Raw genomic sequence first — 25,092 nt, 5'->3', positions numbered from 1 at the left:
GCTCTAGCGTTAAGCGACCGGCTCCATGGAACAGCTATGAACCTGCAGCTGAGCACTCACCTTGGGACATGCAGGGGGGAAAGGAGGAGGGGGTGCCTGATCACTTTAGATTGTGCAGCTGCTGTTGGTGCAGGGCCCACTACATATCTGCAAATCGCCTTAGGCCTAAAAATACTGTGACCTCTTGGAGGCAGGGTGGAACAGATGGGGAAAGATCTAAAGTTAAAGGCTTCCCCCCCCTCCTCTTTCCCTGCTTCTCACGTGCTATTGGAGGGAATGCAAAATATTAAGCTTGACTTTTTCAGTGTGTCCAACCTCTCCTGCAGGTTCATTAAGTTATTTTCTCACATGCCCTTGGAAAGGCTTTGCCTTCTCGGGAGAGACAGCTGCAGCAGCAAAGGGGATTGCATTACAGCTTCCAGGAACAATATGATGTACCTGATTTTTCAAGGGATCGTATTATTGCCCACAAATTCAGGTCATCTCCTATTTAGGTGTTGATTCATCTTGTCTCTTGATGCCAAATCCCAGTAGGTTAAAAAAAAAGGTAGATGGCAGAAGAGTAGAAATAGTTTGCATCTCAGATGAGGGGAAATTCATGGAAGGGGCTGTAGCTGAGCGGCAAAGCACCTGCTGTATGTGCAAAGGTCATGGGTTCAATCCCTGCCATCTTCAGTTAAAAGAGTCAGTTGCAAGTGATGGGAAATGGCCTCTACCTCAGATTCTGGAGAGCCACTAGCAGGGAGTGTAGATGGGACTGGACCGTATGCTCAGGTTTCTCTTCCATCACTACTTTGACTTGCTGATGTGAGTTAAGTTGAAAGATCAGACCTTCAAAAATTATATACTTGTTTTTGGATAACCACATTGCCCAGTCTTCCACTTCAGAGATTGTTTCCGGACAACCATTTGTGTCACAAATTACCTATGTATTACCTTTGTGTCACAAATTACCTATGTTTACCTATGTAGTCTGTGTGCCAACCTTAAAACCATGTACAACTGTATTGGGGAACCTGTCGCTCTCCAGATGTCATTGGACTCCCAGCTTCCATCGGCCCCAGCCAGCATGTCCCAACCATCAGGTATTATGGGAGTTGCACTCCAGCAATGTCTGGAGGGCTCCAGGTTTCCCATCCATGAATCACTTTAGCCTATAGGATCTTGGCACACAGAAATGCGGATCTTGCTATGCATCTACAGTCGATTGTTGGGGCCAGGCAAAATGTGCATCACCACATGGCTGGATTCTACAGATAACCAGGGTCTCCACTTGGTGAGTTTTGTAGCAGCCTCTGTGGCACAGACTGTTATCAGAATCCAGCCGCGGAGAATTTTCACAGAACCTCCTTCTGTTTGTGGGGTTTGCAGACGTGTAGAAATTGGATGCATAATAATTTGTGCATGGTTTCCGTCTGATTTTAAATCCCACCTGGTCCCACTCCAAGGTACATTTGGAAAGCCTTGCAGTGCAACACTATATATTTTTACTTGGAAACAAGTCTCATGGTTGTCAGTAGGGCTTGCTCCCAGCTTGGGATTGCAGCCTTCAAAAGTAATGGTGCAGAAATACATTTCTTTCCAATCTGGATGGAGGATGCACTCTGCAAAACATTCAGAGAAGCATTACTGGAGAATCGTAAAAATAAATGCTGGATTTCCGAGAAACTGTCAAGTGGAATCTTGCAAACCTAGACATTGGTGCACTGGGGATTTTCTTCGTTGGTCTGTCCACTGTTTAACCTGGAGAAGAAGTGAAGTGTGTTTGGTTCAGGGTGGTGTTAACCCCAATTCCATCTTTATTGCAGAAGTGCCTAACTGTCAATCAGCATATGTAAGAGGAGGAGGAGGAGGCTACTTCCCCAACAGCCATGATGGTAAGTGGGGAGTCAGGATGTACAACAACCTTCACAAACTTTGTTCCGTCCATAAATTTTGGACTACAAGTCCCATCAGGTGCAGCCGGCATGCTGGCTGGATCTGATGGGAGTTGTAGTCCGAAACATCTGGACAGCACCAGGTTGACCAAGGCTGAGTTACATGTATACGCTTATGTGTGTCTATGCACATATGAGGTAAAATGGAAAGGAATGTAGATGTGATTATCCCAGCAGGAAGTGAAAGGGAAACACCTTCTCCCATGAAACCAGAAGTGCTGGCTTCCATGCCTCTGCTTAGAGGCCCTTTTGCTGTAACATAAGAGATGACATTAAGGGAATTGGTGCCAGAAAATTTAATAATAGCAAGACACTTCAAGCATTTTTACAGAGCTTAAGGGTGTTGAGAGGTCTTTATTTCTGTTATCCTTACAGCAGCCTAGGGCTATATGATGGGGGAGGCAAGGCTGCAAGAGGGTGGCTTGCCTAAGACCACTTGTTCATTTTTGTTTATCATGTTTACATCTTGCTGTCCTCAAAGGACTCAAGGTGGTGTCTACATGATCCCCTCTCCCTTTTAGCCTCACAACAACCCTGTGAGGTAGGTTAGGCTAAGAGTTGGCAACTGGTCCAAATGAGCATCTGAACCAAGGTCTCCCCAGTCCTCATCCAGTGTTCTAACCACTGCACCACACTGGCGCTCACCTAGTGAATTCAGTGGTTAGGTTTGAACCAGGGACTTCCTTGTGCTCTAGGCATTTCCCTTCTTCCTCTTACTATCTCTGAGCCTGTTTTTATGGCTCTTTCCTGACTCTTCTTGTGCTGTGAAACTCACTGCCCTAATTGAGGTGTACTGATTGCTCAGCAAACTCTGGGGAAGATCAACCCACATTGAGCACTGATCGAAAAGACTGATTGTCTCAGCAACAAAATTCAGCCACGCTGAGCTTTCTTCAATCCGCTGAGTTCTGTGTTAGATCTTCACAGATAGTAAGTGCTCCTACCCATCCCTAGCAGAAAATTGGCAGTTGCCAAGAGTATGTCATCTTGCAGCTGTTAATTATGTATTTATGCCATAACTTTAAATGGACTGGGGAAGCCAGTATTATTCAGATTGTGATGTTATCTGCCGCCTGCTAAGTCCTCATTGTCTTGCTGTAACTCCACTCCCCCCAGCCTGATGCCCTCCAGATGTTTTGGACTAAATGTTGAGTTTGATGGGTGTTGTAGTCTAGAACATCTGGTGGGCACCAGGTTGGGGAAGGTCGAGTTACCGCAGGAGTGAAGAACCTGTAGCCTTTCAGATGGTGTTGAACTCCAGCTCCCATCTTCTCTGGCCATTGGTCATACTTGTTGGGCCTGATGGGAGCTTCGCAGCATGGCAAGAAGATTGACAGGGCTGTTTTCGGGCCTGTCAGAAATTCAATATCTCTTTCACCCATTTCCTTCCTTGGACACAGATATGGCTCATTCCATTTTACCCACAAAGTGGTTTCTTCCTTCCTGCCTCCTCCTTTGGCACATTAGGTGGCAATGCCAGCTGCAACCGTGGCTCTGAACACCTGACTTCAGTGGAACTTTATCTGAGCAAGAAGGGTCTCTCTCACACGTATACAGATAACACAGGAGAGAACTATCTTTAAACTCAGTAGCTATACCCTGAAGCAGCAAGCCCATTTTGGCATGGTTTGAATGGAGTGGGTCCATCTAATAACCACTGCCCTTACGATGACAGCCAAGGGCTCTTCCACATGTGACAAATTTCCTACATTGGCAGGAAGTTTGCATGTATTCCATGCTGTGTACTGAAAATGGCTATCTTACTGATAAAGTACCAAGGAGGTTTGGATCTTTGCGTATGAGAACTTTGCGTATGTCACCTGTGATTGAGGCGACATAGGAAATAATTGTAATAAACAAAATCAAGTCCCAGTACACTGGCCTGGCTGATAAATGTGGCAAAACAGATCCATGTGTATTTGTCACATTTTTAAAGCAGTTTGCACATACACACAAATCATATTTGTGTGAAGCATTCCTTCATGTCACATTAACTGTGATAATGACCATAGCTGGAAGGATAGTGGATCTATAGGCCACGCTTTAGCCAAAAGAGGGATTTCATAGCAAGTTGTTGATTATGATTTTCATAGTACAGAACTAGAGGTTACATGTCAATGAAAGATTTTGCTTTCAAACCAGTTTCCAAATAAGGCATGTGACATTTCTGTAACCTCCAGGATCGGATCCTTTAAACTGCTTCTTGGATCTGTTTGGAGGAAGCAACCTACAACAGGATCCCTCCCTCCCTCTCTAGTCCAGGGATAGGAAACATGGAGGCCTCTCAGATGTTGGACTACAACTCCCATCACCCTTACTATTGGCCATGCTGGATAGGACCAATGGGGAGCTGGAGGTCCAACAGCTTTCACATCCCTGTTCTAGTCAGTTTGCAAGTGTTCTGGCAAGGCAGGTGCTGGATCCGGTTACACATCACCTCACTTGAACTGGCAAAGCACTTGCAAGTTGATCAAAGGGGGTGGGTGGATGGGAGAGTCCAGTATCATCAGTGAGACAAAATGTGCAAAGCCTGGCTTGTCCTCCAGGCCTTACCTGGCATGGCTGGTGTAGTGGCTAGAGTGTTGGACTAAGACCTGGGAGACTGGGGTTCAAATCCCCACTCAGCCATAAAGCCAGTCACCCATCTCTCAGCTCCTTGGAGGAAATGTGGGATATAAATGTAGTTAAGTAAATAAATAAAAATACAGCCACTGGTGTTTGTTTGTTAAAATTGTTGACTAGTGGAAATGGCTATAAGTAGGAAAATAAAGTGAAAGTGTTTTGCTGCTGCTGCGTATCCCTCCCTCTGTTGCAAATGCACAGCTATCCTGCAGTCTGTGCTGAACTGGAACTAGACCCACAAGAGTCATAACAGGGAAGCTGATCCATGGACACAGAAATCTGTTGACAGCTTTAAAATGATATGATGAAATGCAGTGTAGACATTTGGTGAGACTTAACCAGTGCAGTTGGAGCACATGAGAAGATTCTTTATTTTTTAAAAGCAGTTTAAACTGCTTAAGAGTTTGGTCAGATCCTTAGAGTTTGGTCAGATCCAATCAATTAGGATAAAAAGCAACCCTAGGAAGTTCTTAGTTTTTTTTGTTTTTTAGGGTATTCTTGAGTGCCACACATGCTGATACTCTTGCAAGCAACATTGAGGTGCTTCTGCGCAGACCCCCATGCTTGTCCCAGCCAGTCTAAATGCCAGCCTGGGGATGGGGAGAGGCAATGCAGGTGACAGAGTTCAAGTGAAGGACTGCAGTGCAAGAAAACCAGCTTCTCGGTACTTTGTTTGCAGTACTCTTTGCTCCACTTGCGGTTTAGCACTTCTGTGTGAAACCAACTATGTGGGAACTTTCTGTCTGGACAAGCCCATGGAGTTGGCAGAAGCAGCAGCTGGCACATTTGCAAATAAGCATTTCAAGGCCTTACCTGTTGCTTTTAATGAATGGCTGAGTAGCTGCCATTGCTGCCAACAAGCAATGCAATGAAGCGAATCAAACCGTCCAGGAAGGAACAGCTTAAGAGTGTGTGTGTGTGTGTGTGTGTGTGTGTGTGTGTGTGTGTGTTCAAGTGCAATACATTGCAGAGAATTTGTGGTGAGCCAATAGATGTGTATTTTATCTTCCTAGGATTCCCCTATGAGAAAGATGCCCGGCTCTACTTTGATGACACCTGTGTTGTACCAGAGAGGATGGAAGGTAAGGGACTGTCCGCTTAGGTTTGTCTGGGGTGAAGAGCTTTTGCAGAACTCTAGAGAGGTCAGAATTGGCCTCTCTAATTAGCCAATTCGCCCATGGGCTTCAATAAGATCTACCTCGTTTGTGCTGAATATTATGGGGAAATTTGCTGCAAGACATAGGGCTCCAGGATTGGAGCTAAGTACCAATCAATTGGATGCTAAAGCCTATGAAGGAAGTGCTGCCAGCCAGGTACAGAGTTGCTTTCACATTCAGCTGCCTATATAGCATATTGCTTCATGGGGAGAGGAGTAAAAAAAAAGAAGCATCCACAGCCAGATGTGTAGCTACTTCCTCGCTCACCTGGCTTCTTTCAGACATCCAGAAGTTAATGGAAACTGCAGCAGGGGATAGGTTGAGGCACTTGGGATATCAGTTCTAACTGGTGTGTGCTGCTGTTGTTGGGAACAGGTAAAGTGAAGCAAGAACCCACAGTATATCGTGAAGGACCTCCATACCAGAGGCGAGGGTCACTCCAGCTGTGGCAGTTCCTCGTCACACTCCTCGACGACCCAGCCAATGCTCACTTCATCGCCTGGACTGGCAGGGGCATGGAGTTCAAGCTGATTGAGCCAGAAGAGGTAAAAGAAATCTGAGAGTGAGCCTCCAAAATGGCTGTGACGGTTGCACTTTTAATTTACTGACTGTCAAAACAAAAGGTTTGAATTTCAGCTGACAGAATGGCTGGAAGCCTACTAGAATGTAACCGAGGATGAAATGCTTGAAGTTCAAATGAACTAATGCTGCCGCTTAGCTTCTGTTGACCTCTGGACCAAGCCACTTAACCCGAGGGCCTAGTAGCACTAGGAGAGACCTGCCAGAGTGGGAAGGTTTGGGGTCTTGCTAACTGAAGTGTGCACAGGTTGTGGAGTAGGGCTGGTGATGACTTCGGCCTTATAGTGGAAACTGGTGTGTGTTTTCTGCTTGGTGCTAAAATTGGACATGTACCAGAAAGATTGCAAAAAGTTGGTGGTTTTGTCCTAATTCCTTCCCAACTATCCTTTTCTGTCTAAAATGACTGATGTTGAGAATTGAATACCAGTGGTTCAGGACCAGTCGCAGGGTAGCCAGCAAGCCAGATGCTTGTTCAGGAGCTTCTGTAAGTCTGCCTGGTGGGACACAGTGGCTGCAGTTCACTGATACTGGCACACCCAACCTGGAATGATGCCTCTTGTGGCAGGGACATGGCATGACAAGTGCTCCCGAGAGAAAATACCAATGATGTCTGCCTTGCTGGCTGAGCATTGCCCTCATGCAGAGATGCATCAGCACCCGATGTGGTGACAGTTCCTATATCTACCCATGGTAGAAGTGTGCGATGTCACCTTTTGTACACTATGCATAAACAGGGTACCTCTTGTTGGTGCTTCCAGTGAAACTTCCAAATCTGCCTCATTCACTGCTGAGCAGTGGTGCACTATACAGGTATTTCATGTGGCAACTTGGCAAGGGCACAAGTACACCCATCTCCTTCCTGAGTCCTCATTATTAACTTACTCCAAGTTGCAGGTGGCAGGGCTCAATGTCCAGGGCTGCAACAGTGGGCAGAGATGCTGTAAATCAGGCATAGGCAACCTTTGGCCCTCCAGATGTTTTGGCCTACAACTCCCATGATCCCTAGCTAACAGGACCAGTGGTCAGGGATGATGGGAATTGTAGTCCAAAACATCTGGAGGGCCAAAGGTTGCCTATGCCTGCTGTAAGTGAAGCCATTTCTGGCCCTGTTATTTATTTGCTTGTTCCTTCTTTCCCGGTCCACATTAAGGTCAGATGGGGAAACTGCAGAGCAGCAGATGGCACAAGGCTCTGCTTCTACATTTCTTGCTGAACCTGTTGAGCACAAAATTGCTTAGTTTGGCTGTTCCCGGGCCTGATTATTTGCCAGCAATGGCTCCCTGTCTTAACTGCTTGGGTTGTCTTTCAGTCTTCAGAAGATCTTGTCCAGCTAGTGCAGTTTTATAACCTTATTAGAGATAAAATGCAATTGGATTAGACCAAACACAATGCACCTTGTATGAGGCTCTGATTCTGGAGCACAACTGCAACCTATTAGACACTGCCTGACTCAACAGAACGTTCTGTTCAGTTCACACTGGGGCCCCTGCACACTTTCTCAAAAGTGGCTTTGACTCTAAACCAGGTGAGGTGAGGAAGTTGTGGGACTCCACTTGCAGTCTTGGTCTGATAATCTCATGGCGAGGGAGGCCCGAGTGCAAAACGTGAGGCGGGCTCTGATGTGCAAGATGAGCCTGAGGCTTCCTTCAGATCCTGGAGCTACAGAGGAGAGGGGATGAACCCTGCACTCTCCCTAGCGCCAACCTGAAATTTGTTTGGATTCCAGTCTTGGTGGGTGCAAGCGCAGAACTATAGCAAGCCCTTGTCTCCCATCTCCAAGGTGGAAAGGGGAGGTGGGGGGCCTGTATCTGCACCTGATGGGTGCCCTGAGATTGGAGCACCCATTGGGCGCAGAGGCAGAGCAAGCAGGGAACCTTCCTCCTGTAGCTCAGAACCACTGGGGAGACAACGATGGGGGGAATTGCTCCTATACCTGTTGGGTGTTCAGTCTCAGAACATAAGGCACAGAGGGTTGTACCTAACTAAATGCTATCCAGAGTAAAGGTAAAGGGACCCCTGACCATTAGGTCCAGTCGTGGCCAACTTTGGGGTTGCGGCGCTCATCTCGCTTTACTGGCCGAGGGAGCCGGCGTACAGCTTCTGCTTCTAAGCCGCTTCTGGCGAACCAGAGCAGCGCACGGAAACGCTGTTTACCTTCCTGACGGAGCGGTACCTATTTATCTACTTGCACTTTGACATGCTCTCGAACTGCTAGGTTGGCAGGAGCAGGGACCAAGCAACGGGAGCTCACCCTGTCGCGGGGATTTGAACCGCCGACCTTCTGATCGGCAAGTCCTAGGCTCTGTAGTTTAACCCACAGTGCCACCTGTGTCCCTTGCTATCCAGAGTAGATCTGTTTAAATTAATGGAGCTAAGTCATGTTCGTTAATGTCAGTGGGTCTCTCTTGAGTAGAACCAAGTGGCATATAATCCATTGGCAGAGCCAGCCTCCACACACCCCAAAGCTCTGAGCCATTGGGGAGTCAGGGTTTATCTTCTGCCCCTGCAACCACCAGCTCCAAGCTTAGAGCAGGAAAATTTCCCCGATTTCATGAAACTTCTCTGAAATATAGCACATAGTCAGGGACTGGATTCTGCCCTTTGGGTGATAAAGGGTCCAGATGTGGGACTCACTGGGGATATGTAGGTCCCACCATCTACTTGCAGGTGCTGAGGGCTAATGCTGAGCTATCCATTACCCTTTTCTTTTCTTTCCATACCGATTTCCGCTTTGTTTATTTTTTCTGTTCTTTTGTTTTGCTGTTTGCTTCTCATCAGCTTTTAGGGAAAGTTGTGGGTGAGTTGTTGTTAGTTTTACAAATGTACACGATATAAAAAGCAATCAAAATTTGCAAATGTAAAAAGTAGACAGCACATAACACAGAGTCTAGCCAGGATCCATTTCTTGCATGTTGTTTTCTTCCTGGTCCTTTGGCACAGCTTACTTGGCTTTCCATAACAGCTCCCCAGATAGCAGGTACAGAGAATGTGTTTCTTTTCTCATAACTAGAGGCACAAGAAGTCTACCCCCTTTTAAACAAATAAATATAAAGCTAAACACTGTAATGTGAAAAACAGTTCTGCTTCTTGGTCCACCATGTGATTGGTAAACTGCAGCAATAATATGCAGTGAGCAGAACAAAATATAAAGACACTGGAAATATAAAATAAATGGAAGACCAAGATATACAGTGACCTCATAGGGGTAGAATTGTTCAGAAGTCCATCAACGCAGTTGAGCTATTTTCTCAATGTTCTGAAAAAATGCTGATGGGAGGCTAGTTCATTCACCCATTTCGGACAATTCTTATTCATGGGGAACATATCAGTGGGAAGGCCAAAAAAAAAGCTACCCATTTGTTAATCAGTTATGGTAGAAAACTATTGCTCTCAGCATTCTTAGAGAGGCTGCAATGTGTGTTTGCTGCATGTCAAATTTTGCAGCTCTGCAGCAATCATAAACTATAACAATATTTTTCATTATAGTTTGAAAGAGTAATTTGTTTTTGCAGGTCATATTCAATGACTGGGAATATGCACTTCCTTTTTAAAAGGTAAAATACCTGAAGCACCAACACTGATTAACAGTTTGGTGTGTTTATTTTTCTTGCTGATGTGCTTCTTCATTAATATAGATAACCTAAATTGGTTAAGTAGACTGAGATTGATACAAAACACAAATAAAACATTTCATAGCCATGAAATCAGGAAACAGAGACTCACATTGGATAGTAAGACCTTGATCTTGGTTTCTACATGATCCTGCTGTGTTGTTGTTTAGTTATTTAGTTGTGTCTGACTCTTCGTGATCCTATGGACCAGAGCATGCCAGGCACTCCTGTCTTCCACTGCCTCCCACAGTTTGGTCAAACTCATGCTGGTAGCTTCAAGAACACTGTCCAACCATCTCGTCCTCTGTCGTCCCCTTCTCCTTGTGCCCTCCATCTTTCCCAACATCAGGGTCTTTTCCAGGGAGTCTTCTATTCTCATGATGTGGCCAAAGTATTGGAGCCTCAGCTTCAGGATCTGTCCTTCCAGTGAGCACTCAGGGCCGATTTCCTTCAGAATGGATAGGTTTGATCTTCCTGCAGTCCATGGGACTCTCAAGAATCTCCTCCAGCACCATAATTCAAAAGCATCCATTCTTCGGCGAACCTGCTGTATTTTTGTCTATTTGTATTTTCAGAGTTTTGTCTTTCATATTGTTCATTATGCATTATCACTGCAGGTATTAAATTACTTTGTGACAACATAACACATCTTATTTTTTGCCATTACACATATGAGCTTCCTAACACATATATTTTTAGCAATGGATTTCTTATGCTTCCAATTTTATTCGTATTGGCTCATCCCTCTCTCTCCCCCTACTTCCCCTCTACTGCATCCCCCTCTCCCCCCCTCACGCCCCACTTTTCTCATTAAGCTTCAGACACTTGGTTGTGCCTTGCAGAAAGGCTTTCTGCTAATTCCCTCTGTTGCTGAGTAGGCTTTGCTCTGTCGTCGCCCTGTGGAGACACTGGTTTTTGTAAATAAACCCTTGAAATTACCGAGAGGATTCTTGTGGTGTGCTGGGTTGTGCTGAATGATACAGAGAAGGAAGCTGTTTGACTAATAATTGAAACCAGCTGCACAGCTTAGCCAGGCAGTGCATGGTGGGTAATTATCCATAATATACAGTACACTCAGCATGGAAATTGTGGTTTTTCAAACAACAATTTGGCAGCCCCCCCTCTAGTCAGAGGTCTGTGGGAGTCGGCCGTTTCACTCCCTCTCCATTAGGAAAAGGCACGGCTTTGATCTGGAAATGCTTGAGCCATGAATCTTGCGCTGTCTGGCAGTTTTCCTTTGGCGAGTACGCCAGAGGAGCGCAAGTGGGAGATGCACAGCCACATTGCAGGGCCCTGCTCCCCACGCACACAAGGTGAAAAGCTTTATACATTTGAAGCCTCTCCTCTCAGTGAAGTCTGCCCCAAGTAAGCGGAAGTGGGCTCTCTTATATGATCAAAAGGCTGTTAAGAGACCTTGCTTTCTGACCCTGTGGTCCAGCGAGAGGATGAGGGGCTTTGGAGGAGTTTGTGGCTTTCTGTGCCCTGCTGTGCAGCAGCAAGAGGAAGCTCTTACCGCGTAATCAAAGCCGGTGTGCTGAGAGATGATTATGTAACAGCAGCTCCAGGGCTGCTTGGAATCTCTGCATTGGCAACGCACTCTCCGCTCTCTTCCTGTCGTTACATCCATATGCAAAGAACTTGTGTCTGAACATGCAAAATGTAACCGAACATGCTTCCATCCTGGAGCCTGTTCAGAGAGGCTCAGTCCCCCGCGATACTGAGAAACCTATTGCTCTCTGTTGCCTTAAAACAACACAGCAGAGCTTCTTGTGCTTTTTCTTCCTTTTGACACTGCGGCAACTGGTGTGCTGTTGAACTTGCTAGGCGCTGCTGTATGCGTGCTGCTGTGCTTTGCTCCAGACATGTTCCTCCTCAGGGTACGAGAGATGAGCTGTGCTCAGGGTGGCAGGACAGAAAAAGCTAAGTGCGAAGGGGAGCAAGGTATCAGTTCTGTTGGAGGTTTTCCTGGAGCTTTAATTGAAATCCTGTAATAGATGGAGAAGGGGCAGAGAGGCAGGTAGTGGGAAGTAGATGCTTTTCTCTGTGTTGGAGCTGCAGTGAGGCAGGGTGCTGCTTTCTCTGACCATGGTGTACCTATTTCATTTATCCTTGCATCTCCATTCCTCTTTCTTTGCTCTGATGAAAAACCAAACTGACTGGGTGCACCATACGAATGTAGCTATCTGCTTAGCTGCTGAGGCTGCTGGAAACACCCTGTGTATTGGCTCCGACTGCTGTTCTGGGCCTTTGCGATGCCTCAGGTGGATGCAAGCTGCCTCGGTGCACTTAGTGCAAGGAAATCCCATTAATCTTCTCTGAGTGCCTTGCAGATTGTCCATTCCAGAAATCCCCTGGGAAACAGTGGGTTGGTTGGCAGCAGGCTTATGTCATCAGAACCTGCTCCCAAAGAGAGCTAAAATGAGTAATCCCCTCCACACGACTGCTCCAGAATCATATTAGAATTGAGTCGGTGCTCTTGCAACCCATTAGGAACACACTCACTGCAGCGTTGTTGGGTTTCCTGGTCATGCCTTGCTGGCTATGGTTTCCATTGCAGTCAAAAAGTGTGACATGCTAATGGTCTGTTGGTCGATACTCTGTGCCCTGGCCAGCAAAGTTTGGCTGGTTGTCCCTGACTTTGTGAAGCACCAAGAAGCAATCGTTAACTATATGCTAAGTGGGGGGGGGGATCCTCCAGTCTTTTAGGCCTATGGACACATGTGGATTTTTGAATGATTTGCCATGGGTACCACCACTTCTTTCCCCTCCCTCTTTACAAACAGAAAGAAAGCATGCATGCACAAATTTGCTTTCCCAAGGGATCTGGGTAAAATGTGAATCCAGCAGTTTTTCTGAGCCTTTGAAAAGTACATAGAGCTGTAAGGGGAGGGGGGAGTATCACTTTCTTATTCAACTCTGTGCTTTTCTAGGGAGGAAAAGGCAATGCCCCTCACCTCCTCATGACCAAGGGGGCCCAAGGAGGCTCAGTGGCTTCATAGGTGTCATGGTAAGGCCCCCTGGAAGATCCCAGGGCCCTATTTGATTCACCCAACCTAGGCCTGCATAAAAGTACAGTGGTACCTCGGGTTACATACGCTTCAGGTTACAGACTCCGCTAACCCAGAAATAGTACCTTGGGTTAAGAACTTTGCTTCAGGATGAGAACAGAAATCGCGCGGCAGCAGCGGGAGGCCCCATTAGCTAAAGTGGTGCTTCAGGTTAAGAACAGTTTCAGGTTAAGAACAGACCTCCGGAATGAATTAAGTACGTAACCAGAGGTACCACTGTAGTTCAGAACCTGTGGCCTTGCTGGTGGTATTTCTGTCTCCTCTAGAGGGAGGGGCTTGATCACAAAGACTTTCCAACCAATATGCCAAAACACTTGACAAGCACTGCAGAGCTTCATGGCTGTATTCTTCACCTCCTTAGGTAGCTCGTCGGTGGGGGATCCAGAAGAATCGTCCGGCAATGAACTATGACAAGCTTAGCCGTTCTCTTCGCTACTACTATGAAAAGGGCATAATGCAAAAGGTGAGCAGCCCACTCCTTCCTCTGAACATCCTTGGTACGTGAGAGCTGTGTGGTTGTAAAGGAACAGTCTTTGGCACAGTTATGGCTTACTTTTCAGGACCACTCTTCCTCCTGTTCCATCTGCCTAATTAGAGGGAAGACAGCCAACATACCATTTCTTGGGGCATTTCCAGACAATCAGTTTACAGCATGCAAAAAAGCAAATTGATTTTTCATTTCTTTGCACCGTCTACATTTAATTTCCCCAGTCCTAAAGCTGCAATACTATGTTGTGTGTGAGGAGGAGATTCTTCTCTTCCTCCATCCAATAGTACACTAATATCTCTTGCATTTGTTGCATGGAACGTGGTTTCATGAGTGTTGTGAGCCACTCCCTGCTGCTTGTTGCACCTGAGATTTCTCAGTACCCTCCCTGGGACCTTTTCCATAGTATGTCTTTTGATGTTTGAAGTTGCTTGGTTAGGTATATACTGCATTGTCTGTAACACTTCTTTATCAATTACATTTCTGCAGGAAGTCTGTCATTGACTTTCTACTCACTATTGATCCAGGGCAGATTCCAGCGTATAGTTAGCAGAGTAAAAACTTAAACACATTGCAGGATTCCCAAAAAATAGACCAGAGGCAATTAATAGTTCATCCAGCAGAGTTTTACTGCTACTAAATGCAAATGACCATAATGGTCACAAATCCAATACATTGAGGATTGGCACTGTCCATAAGAAATCCAGTTGCAGCAGACTTAACTTAAACTTAAGGTTTAGACTTACTATAAGTTATTTTAACACTAAACATACTATGTACAGAACACCACCTCAGGAGGAAGAAAGAGAGAAAGAGAAAGTGAAACCCAGGCTCCTTCTTGACTATTTTTATAGACAGCATGACCTTGACAGAAGAGATGAGAGAGCCAGTTTAAGCCAGCTGTACTCAGCTTCTCTGAAGGAATAACCCAAACATCATGAACCTTCTGCTTGTTTCTTTCACACAGAGAAGCTTCCAGAACCCTCTTGAATTAATTAGAATAGGAAAGATCGCTGCACATCAGATCAATACTTTCTGCACTAAGAAATGCAAACTGACAAACTCCACCACATCTAAACCTGACTTGAAGTTCCCAAGTAGCTTGTCAAGGCTTACTTTTGTTTTCTTTGCTTCTCTGAAGGTTGTGTGACATGGGCTGAACCCCAGCAGGCACTATTGTTCAAAGAATGGAGCCTATGAGATTGCCATTCCAATTCTGCATTGTCACCTTAGCAAAGCTTTTCAAAGAGTCTGTGGCACCTTAAATACTAAGAAATATATTATGACATAAGTAACTGTGCCCCAACCCCACAGCAAACCTGTTTCCTTACATTATGTCACCTCCTCTAGTTTATTCCTTTTGAAAGATGTATATTGCAAGTTCTTTGTGTACTCTGTGCAAAAATCTTACTGCACAACGGCAGACTACACTTAGCCTTGCCCTCATTCAGTATATATCATGCCCATCCCACTCTCAGGTTCTGAGATTTCACCAGGCATACTTTTGAGTCTATTTTTGCCAGTTTAAGAGCTAGAAATATCCTTCAAATAAATAAATTAATTAAAAGAATGATTTTCTCATGATGACTAATATACTGCAGCCTACACTTCTGCAATGTTCTTGTAGAATCTCAGCTCTCACACAGCCTAGCTATAATGCTTTACAGACTTGTACGAATATCCTAGAAAGGATAAAATAAAAAGCCGGGTTTTTGAAAGGCGCTTGCTTGCACATGCTCTGCACTTTTTCTTCACAACAGATTTTGAGAAGTTATGTTGCTACTGGAAAGTAATAAAGGGCAGTAACAATTAGAAAGAAACCCCTGAAGAACATGTTACAACTGCTATAACAATGACTCTTCACTTTCTGTCTCTCCTGCATAACTTCCGCCTGTTAATCCATCTTCACATGGCAATTGAACCATCCATCCATATATGCAGTCATACATACCTGCCCCTTCCTTACCTGTATTGCCCTTCTTCTTTTTTTAAGGTGGCTGGAGAGCGGTATGTCTACAAGTTTGTTTGTGACCCCGATGCCCTCTTCTCCATGGCCTTCCCTGACAATCAGCGCCCGTTCTTAAAAGCTGAACCAGACTGCCATGTGAACGAAGATGACACCTTACCTCTGACACACTTTGAAGACAACTCCGCATACCTCCTGGACCTGGATCACTGCAGCAACCTCCCCTACGCTGAGGGCTTTGCTTACTGACTCACTGGGCAGCTCAAATGCTGACCTTAAGAGACTCCGGTTCCAACAAATAAGGGCAAAAATGTTTTGTTTTTGTTGTTTTTTTGTAAAGAATTTCTGCTGTTCATAAAACTGCTCTTTGCAAATATTTTCGGAAGAGCCTAAAATACTTTTAACGGCCCTCCACCTTGAAGACAGACAGTAGCATGGCTAGTGAGTAGGGCCTCCTGTTGCGGATCGCTTCGGCTGCCACCGTGAAGAACAGCTGGGGAGGGACTTGCAACAGGGGGTGTCTTCTGGGCCCGGTTGCTTAGGGTCGTGTGCGACAAAAAGATGTTCACAGGACTTGAATAGACAGTGTGTGATTAGCAAATGTCAAGAAAATACGCTATGTAACAATCACAATCCTTGTATCTACCTTGTATAATGGAAAGGGCTCCCGGATGCTAAGGAGCCAGTGCAGCATAAGCCCTTTTCGGATGGGTCACGGCTTAGTGTGGTGCTTCTCCTGGCATGGCTGAATTAGCTCAGCCCCTCTGGGTTCTCAGTCGACAGCTCTTCAGTCTGAGGAAGCCTTTCCTTCTGATTATTTTTATTTGTTTTGTGTTATAATAATAATAATGATAATAATAATAATAATTTTGGTCCATAATAAGCAAACCCAACATAAAGGACAGCACTTAACCTACCAGATCCCTATGAGCCACACAGGCACTTGGCCACCCCCTCTGTTGCAAGGCTGCGCATGGATGGCTTGCTTTTAGGGGAAGTCGGGGGCTCGGCCAAAACTCTTTTTATGTTGTGGGGCAACATTTGTAACCAGGTTTTTTGTAGGTTTTTGTATCTTAAGGCAAAACCAGCTTTTGGCAAAGCTGAGCTGCTGCTTTCTTGCTTCCAGCAGCGCCAACGCAAAGGTTGCTGCGGCTTGGCGGGGGTGGGGGGGGGTGGAGTCCCTTGCCCTTCCATGTGCATATCTGCTTTGTGCTGTTCTGCAGTGGATGCTGTCCAGGACAGTTTGTACAGTGTGCTCTGTATTCAGAGTATGCTCCCGCGCAGTAGCAGCAACAGCAACAGCAGCAGCAAATGCAAGCTGCTTGGCTTTCCCTGCAACTGGGGACTGTATGTATATAATACAAGGCAGCTCCAGCCATTGAACTTCTCCCAGGCAGGGCAGTCCTGACCGTGTGGCGGCATTGTCTTGTAACAGCTGAACTACCTTTTCCAGTTCTCCCTAGGCTTGCGAGCAAGAGAGGTGCAAGATGTGTATACAGACATATTTTTTAGCTTCATCTGTAAGTTGCATTACCCTCCTTCAGTTCATGCAAGTTGCATATTTTAAGAGGATTTTTTAAAAAGGAAAATATATATATATATATAACTTGGGTTTGTAAAAAAAAAAAGAAAAATCAGAGAGGAAGGGGAATTGGTCAGAGTTGATCATTATATGTAAAACATCTCTGGATCCTTCAGAAATTCCCCCTCTTCTTGCTGCGAGCTGCATTCAGCATGCACCTGTACCGTGCTTGACCCAAATATGCATATCTTTCCCTGCGGACTCCAATTTTTGTTGTAAATGCTGTATAGGATTTCTCTTTCTGCTTTGATAACTTTGTTTGGGTTTTTGACTAACTTCACTTCTTCTTTTTTAAAGTATGAAGATTAACTCTTTGTAGACGACTCAGCAACTCTCCCCAGAAAGTATCACATGGCCTGTCAAAAAAAGCACAGGGCAGCAGCAAAGTCAGCTGCAGCGCCCCACCCCCACCCCCAAATTATGCCCCAGGGCTTAACCAAAACAGTGGGTTTCGTTTTGTTTAATTGGTTATGGGAAGTCTATAGTGCAGAAAGGGTTAATCTGAGGATTGATGTGAAATGACTGTTGCCTGAGCAGGGCTATATAATATATCTCCTGCAAAGCTGCATTACATTCTGTACTGTGTACAATAAAGGATTTTTGCTTTCTGTTCAGGCACTGCTGGTGTGCTCCCTCTCATTCAGTTGTGTTACCAGCACTGCCACGCAGAAATGGATTGACGCTGCCCTGTCTGCTCCTGGAGTTCTGGAGAGCTCTATCCCTGGGCAGGATTCACCTAACAAACCCCAAAAACGGAGCCCCTATGCAAGGTCTTCCACAATGGGGCTTTCCTCCTCCCTTCTCGTTCCCCTCACACACCCTGAAATTGGCTCAGGGGGAAACTCAGGAATAAAACCCAGAACAGCACACCGAGGGAGGGGGCTTGTTCTGTCTCAGTTCTGCCTTCACCTCAGTTTTGCCTGCTGGGCTGCAGTCCCTCAAGAAAGCAATCTTGTTCCCGCAAAATTAGCACTATTTCAAGGACCTCTATATTCAACGGACATGGAAGTGAGCAGTTTTCGCAGAGTGTCTTATCATAAGGTGTTTTGACCCAAAAGTTTGTTTTCCTCTAAAAATCAACATCTCTTGCCCTCCATTTCTTCTTGTTCTCGCCTTGCTAGCACTTCTACAGCTTCCCCTACAATACCTGTCCCCCAAAATGTTATTCTATAATTCCTCACCAGCTGAGGCTGATAGAAACTGGGAATCCAACACTATCTGGAGGGCCACAGTCACGCCCACCCCACCTCAATCCCAGGAATAAAGAGGCTGCATTGTTTAGTTCTACCCTTCCTAGAAGAAGCTCAGGACTAGTATATATGGCTGTGTTCTCCTTAGCCCCTTTATCCTCACATCAGCTCTGTGATAGGTTAGGCTTGGAGACTGTGACTATTCAAGAGGCTTTGTAGCTGAGCAGCATTTTGAATCTGACAGAACAACACACTGCCCACTGCACTATAGTGGTGGCCCTCACTTGGGATGCTCTTCAGTCAAAGTATTATTTAGAAGGGCAGGCTGGGTAAAACAGGGATGGGTAAAACTGGGTAAAACAGGGATGCAGTTGGATCAGATCCCAAAATGGACACCTAAAAAGGGGGAAAGGGTTAAGTAAGCCTCAAGTTTCCTATAATTTTTGCTTCTGTTACTCTACATCTGCCCCCTGTCAATAACATGCTCTCCAATTCTGTGCTTCCAATTAATTGATAAACTATGAACAGTTAATCACTACTAGCCTAAAGGACACATGCTTTCCCTGCAGATGCTGCTTCCAAGATGGACTTTGCAGAGCTTTTGGATGCACAGTCTTTCAGTATCAGCTTTCATTACCTTGCAATCAGGAGGAGAATATATTTCCAACTTGTTCATTGGATGAGCAGCATTTACCAATGACCTGGATTTAGCAGCAGGTCACTTTCCTATATCGTGCCCCCTCCCTCTCCTGTTCCCTTGCCCCTTGGAATGGGGCTTTCTCCAGCCTTTGGAGAAATTCCATTTCCCAGCCCCTGGAAGGTAACAGAAATCACAGCTAAATCCTTATGAACGGCACCAGCTGATTACAGACATGGTGTGTGAGCAGCCTGATAGCAGCTTGAGCAAAGTGCTCTGTCTTGAACTAGGAGATAAAATCTACTTTACCTAAGCATTGCCAACGAAAGCACATTCTTCTTAACCATCTACAGAGAATGGATGCAGAAAGAAGCCTGAATATCTTTTTTAAATCTTCTGTGTATGGTGACCACTTTCTCATTGCTTACAAAAGAAAGAAAATCACCAAAAGACAATTTTGCATAAAATGTGCTCGTGCCTATATACAGTATATGCAGAAATAATTAAACTGAAATATAATACCTATGGCAAGGTAGAATGTGATTAGGTGACCTGTGTGCTACTCGTCCCCTTCTGCTTTCCCCTATCCTTATTGTCCTTTTAATTTTTTTTAAAAATGTAATTGCGATTTCCAATTATTTACTTAAGGGTCGTGGTAGACCAAAACCCTCCAGTGGTAAAAAGCCCCAAAGCCTTACCCTGAGTGCCATAAAAGAAAGCAGCTTCCAGGACGCATAAAAAACTTTCTAAAAAGAAAGCTTAAACCCTGCAGCTCCCAGCAATGCTTCCCCCACAGCCATCATTCATTCAGCTCCAACCACAAGCAGCAGAGATGTTGTCATCTATCACTGCAAACTACTGTTGGATTGTGGAGAGGTGCCCATCTACCCTGGAGGACTGTCCAGGGTTAAACAGGGCATGTGGACATCCTTTTCATCAGCAGTTGAGTCACACAGTTAAGGAGTAGAGCCCACCATAGCTGCCAGTTAGGGAAAGATGACAGAGAATGCAGCTTCTCCTAACAGTGCATAAGACAATTGAAGCAGGATTTAACAGCACAATGGATTAGCTTTATAAAGCCCCTTGAGACTAAAATAACTGAGTTGTCAGGAGGGGGGAGGGAATAAGACATATTGAAGGCTGCTAATGAAGCCTTTGAAATAAGCCTCAAGCAGCAACAGAAAATTTCAACTGGCAGCAAAGGCCCTGCAGATCGCAATGGAGGATCTTGAGAAAACAAAATTGCCAACAGAAACTGAATGGGGGAGGGATGTAAAAGAATTTCTGACCTGGTGATTTTCTGAGCTTTTACCAGACCTCACAATTACTGCAGTGTATTCTCAGAGACACTGGGACGCGGGTGGCGCTGTGTATCCTTTTCTGGGGGGGGGGTGTTTGAGTCAGTTTTAAACTGACTGCTCAGAAACCCATTCCTTCACTAGGACTTGCCAATCAGAAGGTCGGCGGTTCAAATCCTAGCGACGGGGTGAGTTCCCGTTGCTCTGTCCCTGCTCCTGCCAACCTAGCAGTTCGAAAGCACGTCAAAGTGCAAGTAGATAAATAGGTACCACTCTGGCGGGAAGGTAAACGGCGTTTCCGTGCGCTGCTCTGGTTCGCCAGAAGCGGCTTAGTCATGCTGGCCACATGACCCAGAAGCTGTATGCTGGCTCCCTTGGCCACTAAAGCGAGATGAGTGCGCAACCCCAGAGTCGGTCATGACTGGACCTAATGGTCAGGGGTCCCTTTACCTTTACCTTACTCTCAGAGAGCCCAAAATCCGCATTTGCAAAATCTGTTGCAGAAGCAGAAGAAACTTCCATCCCTCTGTGAATAAATTACAAAGAGCAGGAATTTCATTTTGTTGGGGTTTCCCATCCCAGCTGATGGTGGTCAGTGGCATCTTGGATAGTGGGGGTGGGGAGGGATTCCAGAGTTATGGAAGTGGTCCAGGATGATGGACATTCCAAAACCGGATTTCATGTCTTTTGGATTATACAGGCCAATTGCACTTTTGAACCAAGACTGCAAGCTGTTTGGAAGGGGTGGGACCATTGTGCACAACTACATTAAGATAGACAAAACAGGATTCGAACCAGGAACATAGTCTGCAAGCTATGTCTTGCTGGTCCTGATTATGGGGATCATACACGCAACACATTCTGCTGCCATTGCTGTTTAATAGCAAGAGGGAGCATTTCTTAGCAGCAGGAAAAAATACACATGGTAGCCACACCTCTCTCATTTAACAGAAATCACTTAGAAGGTATTGGCATATTTTGCCCCATAACTTTCTAGGACTAGAGACTTGCCCAGGGGACGCCATCATAGGCAACTTGGTGCCAGTAGGTACTGGGTTGACAACCCCTGGTATAAACAGAGAAAACCTGAGTTTAATTTAAATACCCTCCCAAGAGAGACAGGTTGGTGTTTGGGAAGCCTGCGATTTCTCAATAGTTCCATGCAGTTTTCAATACCCGAAAGTCAAGAAACCAAATCAACATGCTCAACTAAATAATGTTAATTATGGGACTCTATCCAAAGACACTAACTTATATATTTGGAATGACTTAAACTTATCCTGGCTGAGCTGAGTAGGCATAATATTAAAATCTTGCCCAAGCTAAATTTACTGTTTCCAGTACTGCATATTGCAATATAGATTGATAAGTGAATGGAGAAATTCACTTTAATCCTGTCAGGTTTGAATAAAGAAATCTGAACACAAAAATCATAAAGTGAGTCTGCTAAACTCCACCTACTGAATATTCTGCAAAACAATTCATTGCAGTCCTGGAAATAGACCCAAAATGCAACCCCAATTTCCTACTGCCATGCACAAAATCAAAGAACCATTTAAAAATGTTATAATATGAGAAACAGTGGATGACTAACATTTTTAACTTTGGATGGTTTTTTGGGGGGGTGGAGCTCAGCACTTGCTCAATTCTTTTAGGAAAAGTTCAGAAACCAGATAGGAACTTGACCAGAAAGGTCTTTCAGCTACTAAAGTCTTCTCATACCTCCTATTGCTCCTCCTATTGGTATACGTAGAAAGCTAATAATGCCCTCTCCCTTTAATGTTTCCTTTTCTCCACCTTTTCTAGCTCGCTGACGTAATAATTCCACAAAACCCCAATAGACCTGGAGCTAATAAGTTTCTTTAGAGCCAAGGCAAGGTTCCTACTTGAACATAATTAGCTAACAGCAGCTAACAAGCCAAAGAGAAAGTGAAACTAAACAAGGCTGCAATTCTATCCACACCTACCTAAGAGTAATATCTATAGAGCGTAGTTGGGCTTACGTTTGAGTAAACATTTAATAAAAAGCCATGTAAAGCACCTGCGTGACATGTGGAAGGTCCTGGTGTTGTGCTATACAGCTGCCGACTCACATTTGCGTTCATGAACATGTTAATCTGAGCTTAAGCTGCCAATGTGTGGAGTTCAGCCTTTCCTTCCCTGCTCTCGCAGGCTCTCTCTTCTCCTACTTCCCGGAACAAGCTGGAGCTGCAGCATGGCTCCGAGCTACACGAAACACAAGGTGAACTGAATCTCTCCAAAAGAGATTTTTACAGCCTGCAACTGTCCTAAGTCAAAGATTGCATTACCATTTTTGCAATCAAACCAAGTTCTTTTCAAGTTTGGAACCTTCTTCGTTTTGCTGCCAATGGACGGAGACTTGTTTGCTGTAACTTCTGAAACTTTGTAAGTAAAAATCTTCACTTATTTGCAAAAGCTAAGCATCCGTGATTTATTCTTGCCTAATTATTTTCATGGGGATCATTTGTTTAAAGGCAGATAAGGACAAATGTAAATCTAACCAAGTTTTAATGTGCTTGGAACAGTCACCATTGTGCTAACTCTGTTATGAGAACATAAGAATCTGTCTTCCAAATCTTTCTCTTCAACATTGGGTAGCTATGAGAATATTCTGTGTGAAATCCTAGAAAGCTGTTGCTGATCAGTGTAGGCCGGGCTTTCTCAACCTTGTCCCGCCAAATGTTTTGAGACTACAATTCCCATCATCCCTGACCACTGGTCCTGCTAGCTAGGGATCATGGGAGTTGTAGGCCAAAAACATCTGGAGGGCCGAGGTTAAGGAAGCCTGGTGTAGGCAATACTGAGCTAGATAGTGTCAGTTTGCATTTCTTAGTACAGAAAGTATTGATCTGATGTATAGAGATCTTTCTTAGTCTACTTAATTCAAGAGTGTTCTGGAAGTTTCTCTGTGTGAAAAAACAAGCAGAAGGTTCATGATGTCTGGGTTATTCCTTTAGAGAAGCTGAGTACAGCTGGTTTAAACTGGCTCTCTTATCTCTTCTGTCAAGGTTATGCTGACTATAAAAGTAAGGTCAGAAGCGAGCCTGGGTTTCACTTTCTCTTTCTATCTCTTTTCCTTCTAGTGTAGTGTTCTGTATATAGGTTAAAGTTTAGTCTTATTATAAGTTATTGTAAGCTTAAGTTAAGTCTGCTGCATCTGGATTTCTTATGGACAGTGCCAGTCATGAATGTATTGTACCATCAAATCACAGCATTGGAAGGGTTCCAACAGAACAGATCATTTTAACTTCTCTTAGGGGTTGGACATTTTTATGTTAAGTAGCCTTGAAAGTTCCTTCTTTCTGTCTCTCAGGAAAGAAAATCTGCAACCTCCTTAGGCAGTTTAGTTCCATTGCTGAACAGCTCAACATCTAAACCTAAGTGCAGCACACCCAGTTCCTTTAGCCTTTCCTTATCTTTCCAAACAAGTCTACAAGTCTAGACCTTTTATATTCTAGTTTTCCTCTGAATGTTTGCCTGTTTTTGGAATTGTTCTTGCATGGCAATGCCAAGAGAGGGAGAAGGGGAGTCCAGTTAAAATGAGCATGCAAATTAAGTGAAAGTATGACTTTGGCTAATGATGACAGACACTGGAGTGCTTCGCTAATTGGGGAATCTGGACTATCTAGTGAAGGTTCTCTTAATGGGATTGGCTCTCCAAACTAGACAGAAATTATCCAGAAGTTCAGAGACTTCCGGGTCAGCGCCATCATTAATGGCGGATTCCCTCTGAGTCTCGGAGGGACCAGCTCCGCGGGATCGGGTCTTACCGCTGCAGCAAAGCGGGGGCCCTTTAAAAATCACAGGCGAGGGAAGCCTGTGAACGTGGAGACTCAGCGGGCACCATTTGCGCCCCCCCAATTTGCGAAGGGACCTTTTTAAGGGCTCTGGAGCGGGACGGGGTGAGCGGTGCGGTGCTGAGAGTCGACTGCTTCTTCCGTGGAGTGAAGCCGCACACCCGTTATCAGAGAGTGCTGACTTTTTCCTGGGACAATTGGACTTTGAAAGCAACTACCCGTGAGTAGGATTAAATTGGATTTAAAAGGAGAAAGAACAAGTTAATTCAACACCGAAGCGGGAAGGTATAAACAGGAAGTCTGCCTTCCTTTCTTGTAAACAGATCAAAGCAAAGAGACTGTAAAGCGGAAACTTGGAAAGACGTTTGGAAAAAGACTTAAATCTTAACATCAGGAAAGTGGTCTCCCCCTCCGGATTGCAGGAGAGGAGGGGGGAAGGTTTGAGTTGTATTTACCTGCAAAAAAAGGGGGGAAAGGAAGCTAAAATCCACTGCCTAAAACCTGGGAACGGACTGCCCCTAGACAAGGAATGCCGCTCAGTGGAAAGCCTATCGGTAAGCAGAGGACTTTTGACAGCTAACTCTGCAAAAGAGATACAGTGTTTCTGGACTTCTCCTGGTTTTAAAGTAACTGTCTAAGTGCACTGAAACTGTTGTTTTTAAGTGAATTGGGGGACTTATAAGGACTATCTTTGTTTTTAAAAGTTGCAAGCTTTGGCTGTTACTGTGTCCCCCTAGAGGAGGATTGACATTGTTACAATAACAACTGGGTTAGAGGAAAATTCCATTTCAAAACAAACTTTCAACTGTGGGATTGACCTTGAATTCTCATGAGTGTGTTATGGCAGATGGGAGAGGAAAGTTACAGCTGGTGCAGGAAAAAACTACTAGGTCTGGCAGACACTATTGGACAGACACTGCGCAGCAGCGAAGGGCTTCAACATCTGGAGCATCTGGAACATCAGGGGCTGCTCCTCCACAGGTCAAACCAAAAGTTATGTCGTCCGAAGACGTTTTGGCACATGTACTTGGAAAAATTAATGAATCTTTGGAAAATTTAGCTAAGCAGGTAGCTGAGACAAATAAACAAGTAGCTGAAGCATCAATTAAAATTGACCTGAATACTACAAGCCTTAATAAT

At 44.9% G+C, this 25,092-nt stretch overlaps 1 protein-coding gene across 2 annotated transcripts in view; it reads left to right on the top strand.

Annotated features, from left to right (window-relative positions):
- The window catches only part of ETV5 (ETS variant transcription factor 5), a 41,311-nt gene extending 23,684 nt beyond the window's left edge, over positions 1-17,627 (top strand). For both annotated transcript variants that reach the window (XM_053389783.1, XM_053389784.1), the window contains exons 9-13: positions 1,809-1,877; positions 5,573-5,641; positions 6,092-6,261; positions 13,336-13,437; positions 15,455-17,627. In XM_053389783.1, coding sequence (XP_053245758.1) covers positions 1,809-1,877; positions 5,573-5,641; positions 6,092-6,261; positions 13,336-13,437; positions 15,455-15,676 — 632 coding nt within the window. In that variant the 3' untranslated portion in view covers positions 15,677-17,627. The remainder of the gene's footprint in view (positions 1-1,808; positions 1,878-5,572; positions 5,642-6,091; positions 6,262-13,335; positions 13,438-15,454) is intronic.
- Positions 17,628-25,092: the final 7,465 nt, after the last annotated feature.

This window comes from Podarcis raffonei, chromosome 5 (assembly GCF_027172205.1).
Source record: "Podarcis raffonei isolate rPodRaf1 chromosome 5, rPodRaf1.pri, whole genome shotgun sequence".
Lineage (NCBI taxonomy): Eukaryota > Metazoa > Chordata > Lepidosauria > Squamata > Lacertidae > Podarcis > Podarcis raffonei.
Note: the sequence above shows the minus strand (reverse complement) of the source record. Positions and strands in the feature narration are given on the sequence as shown.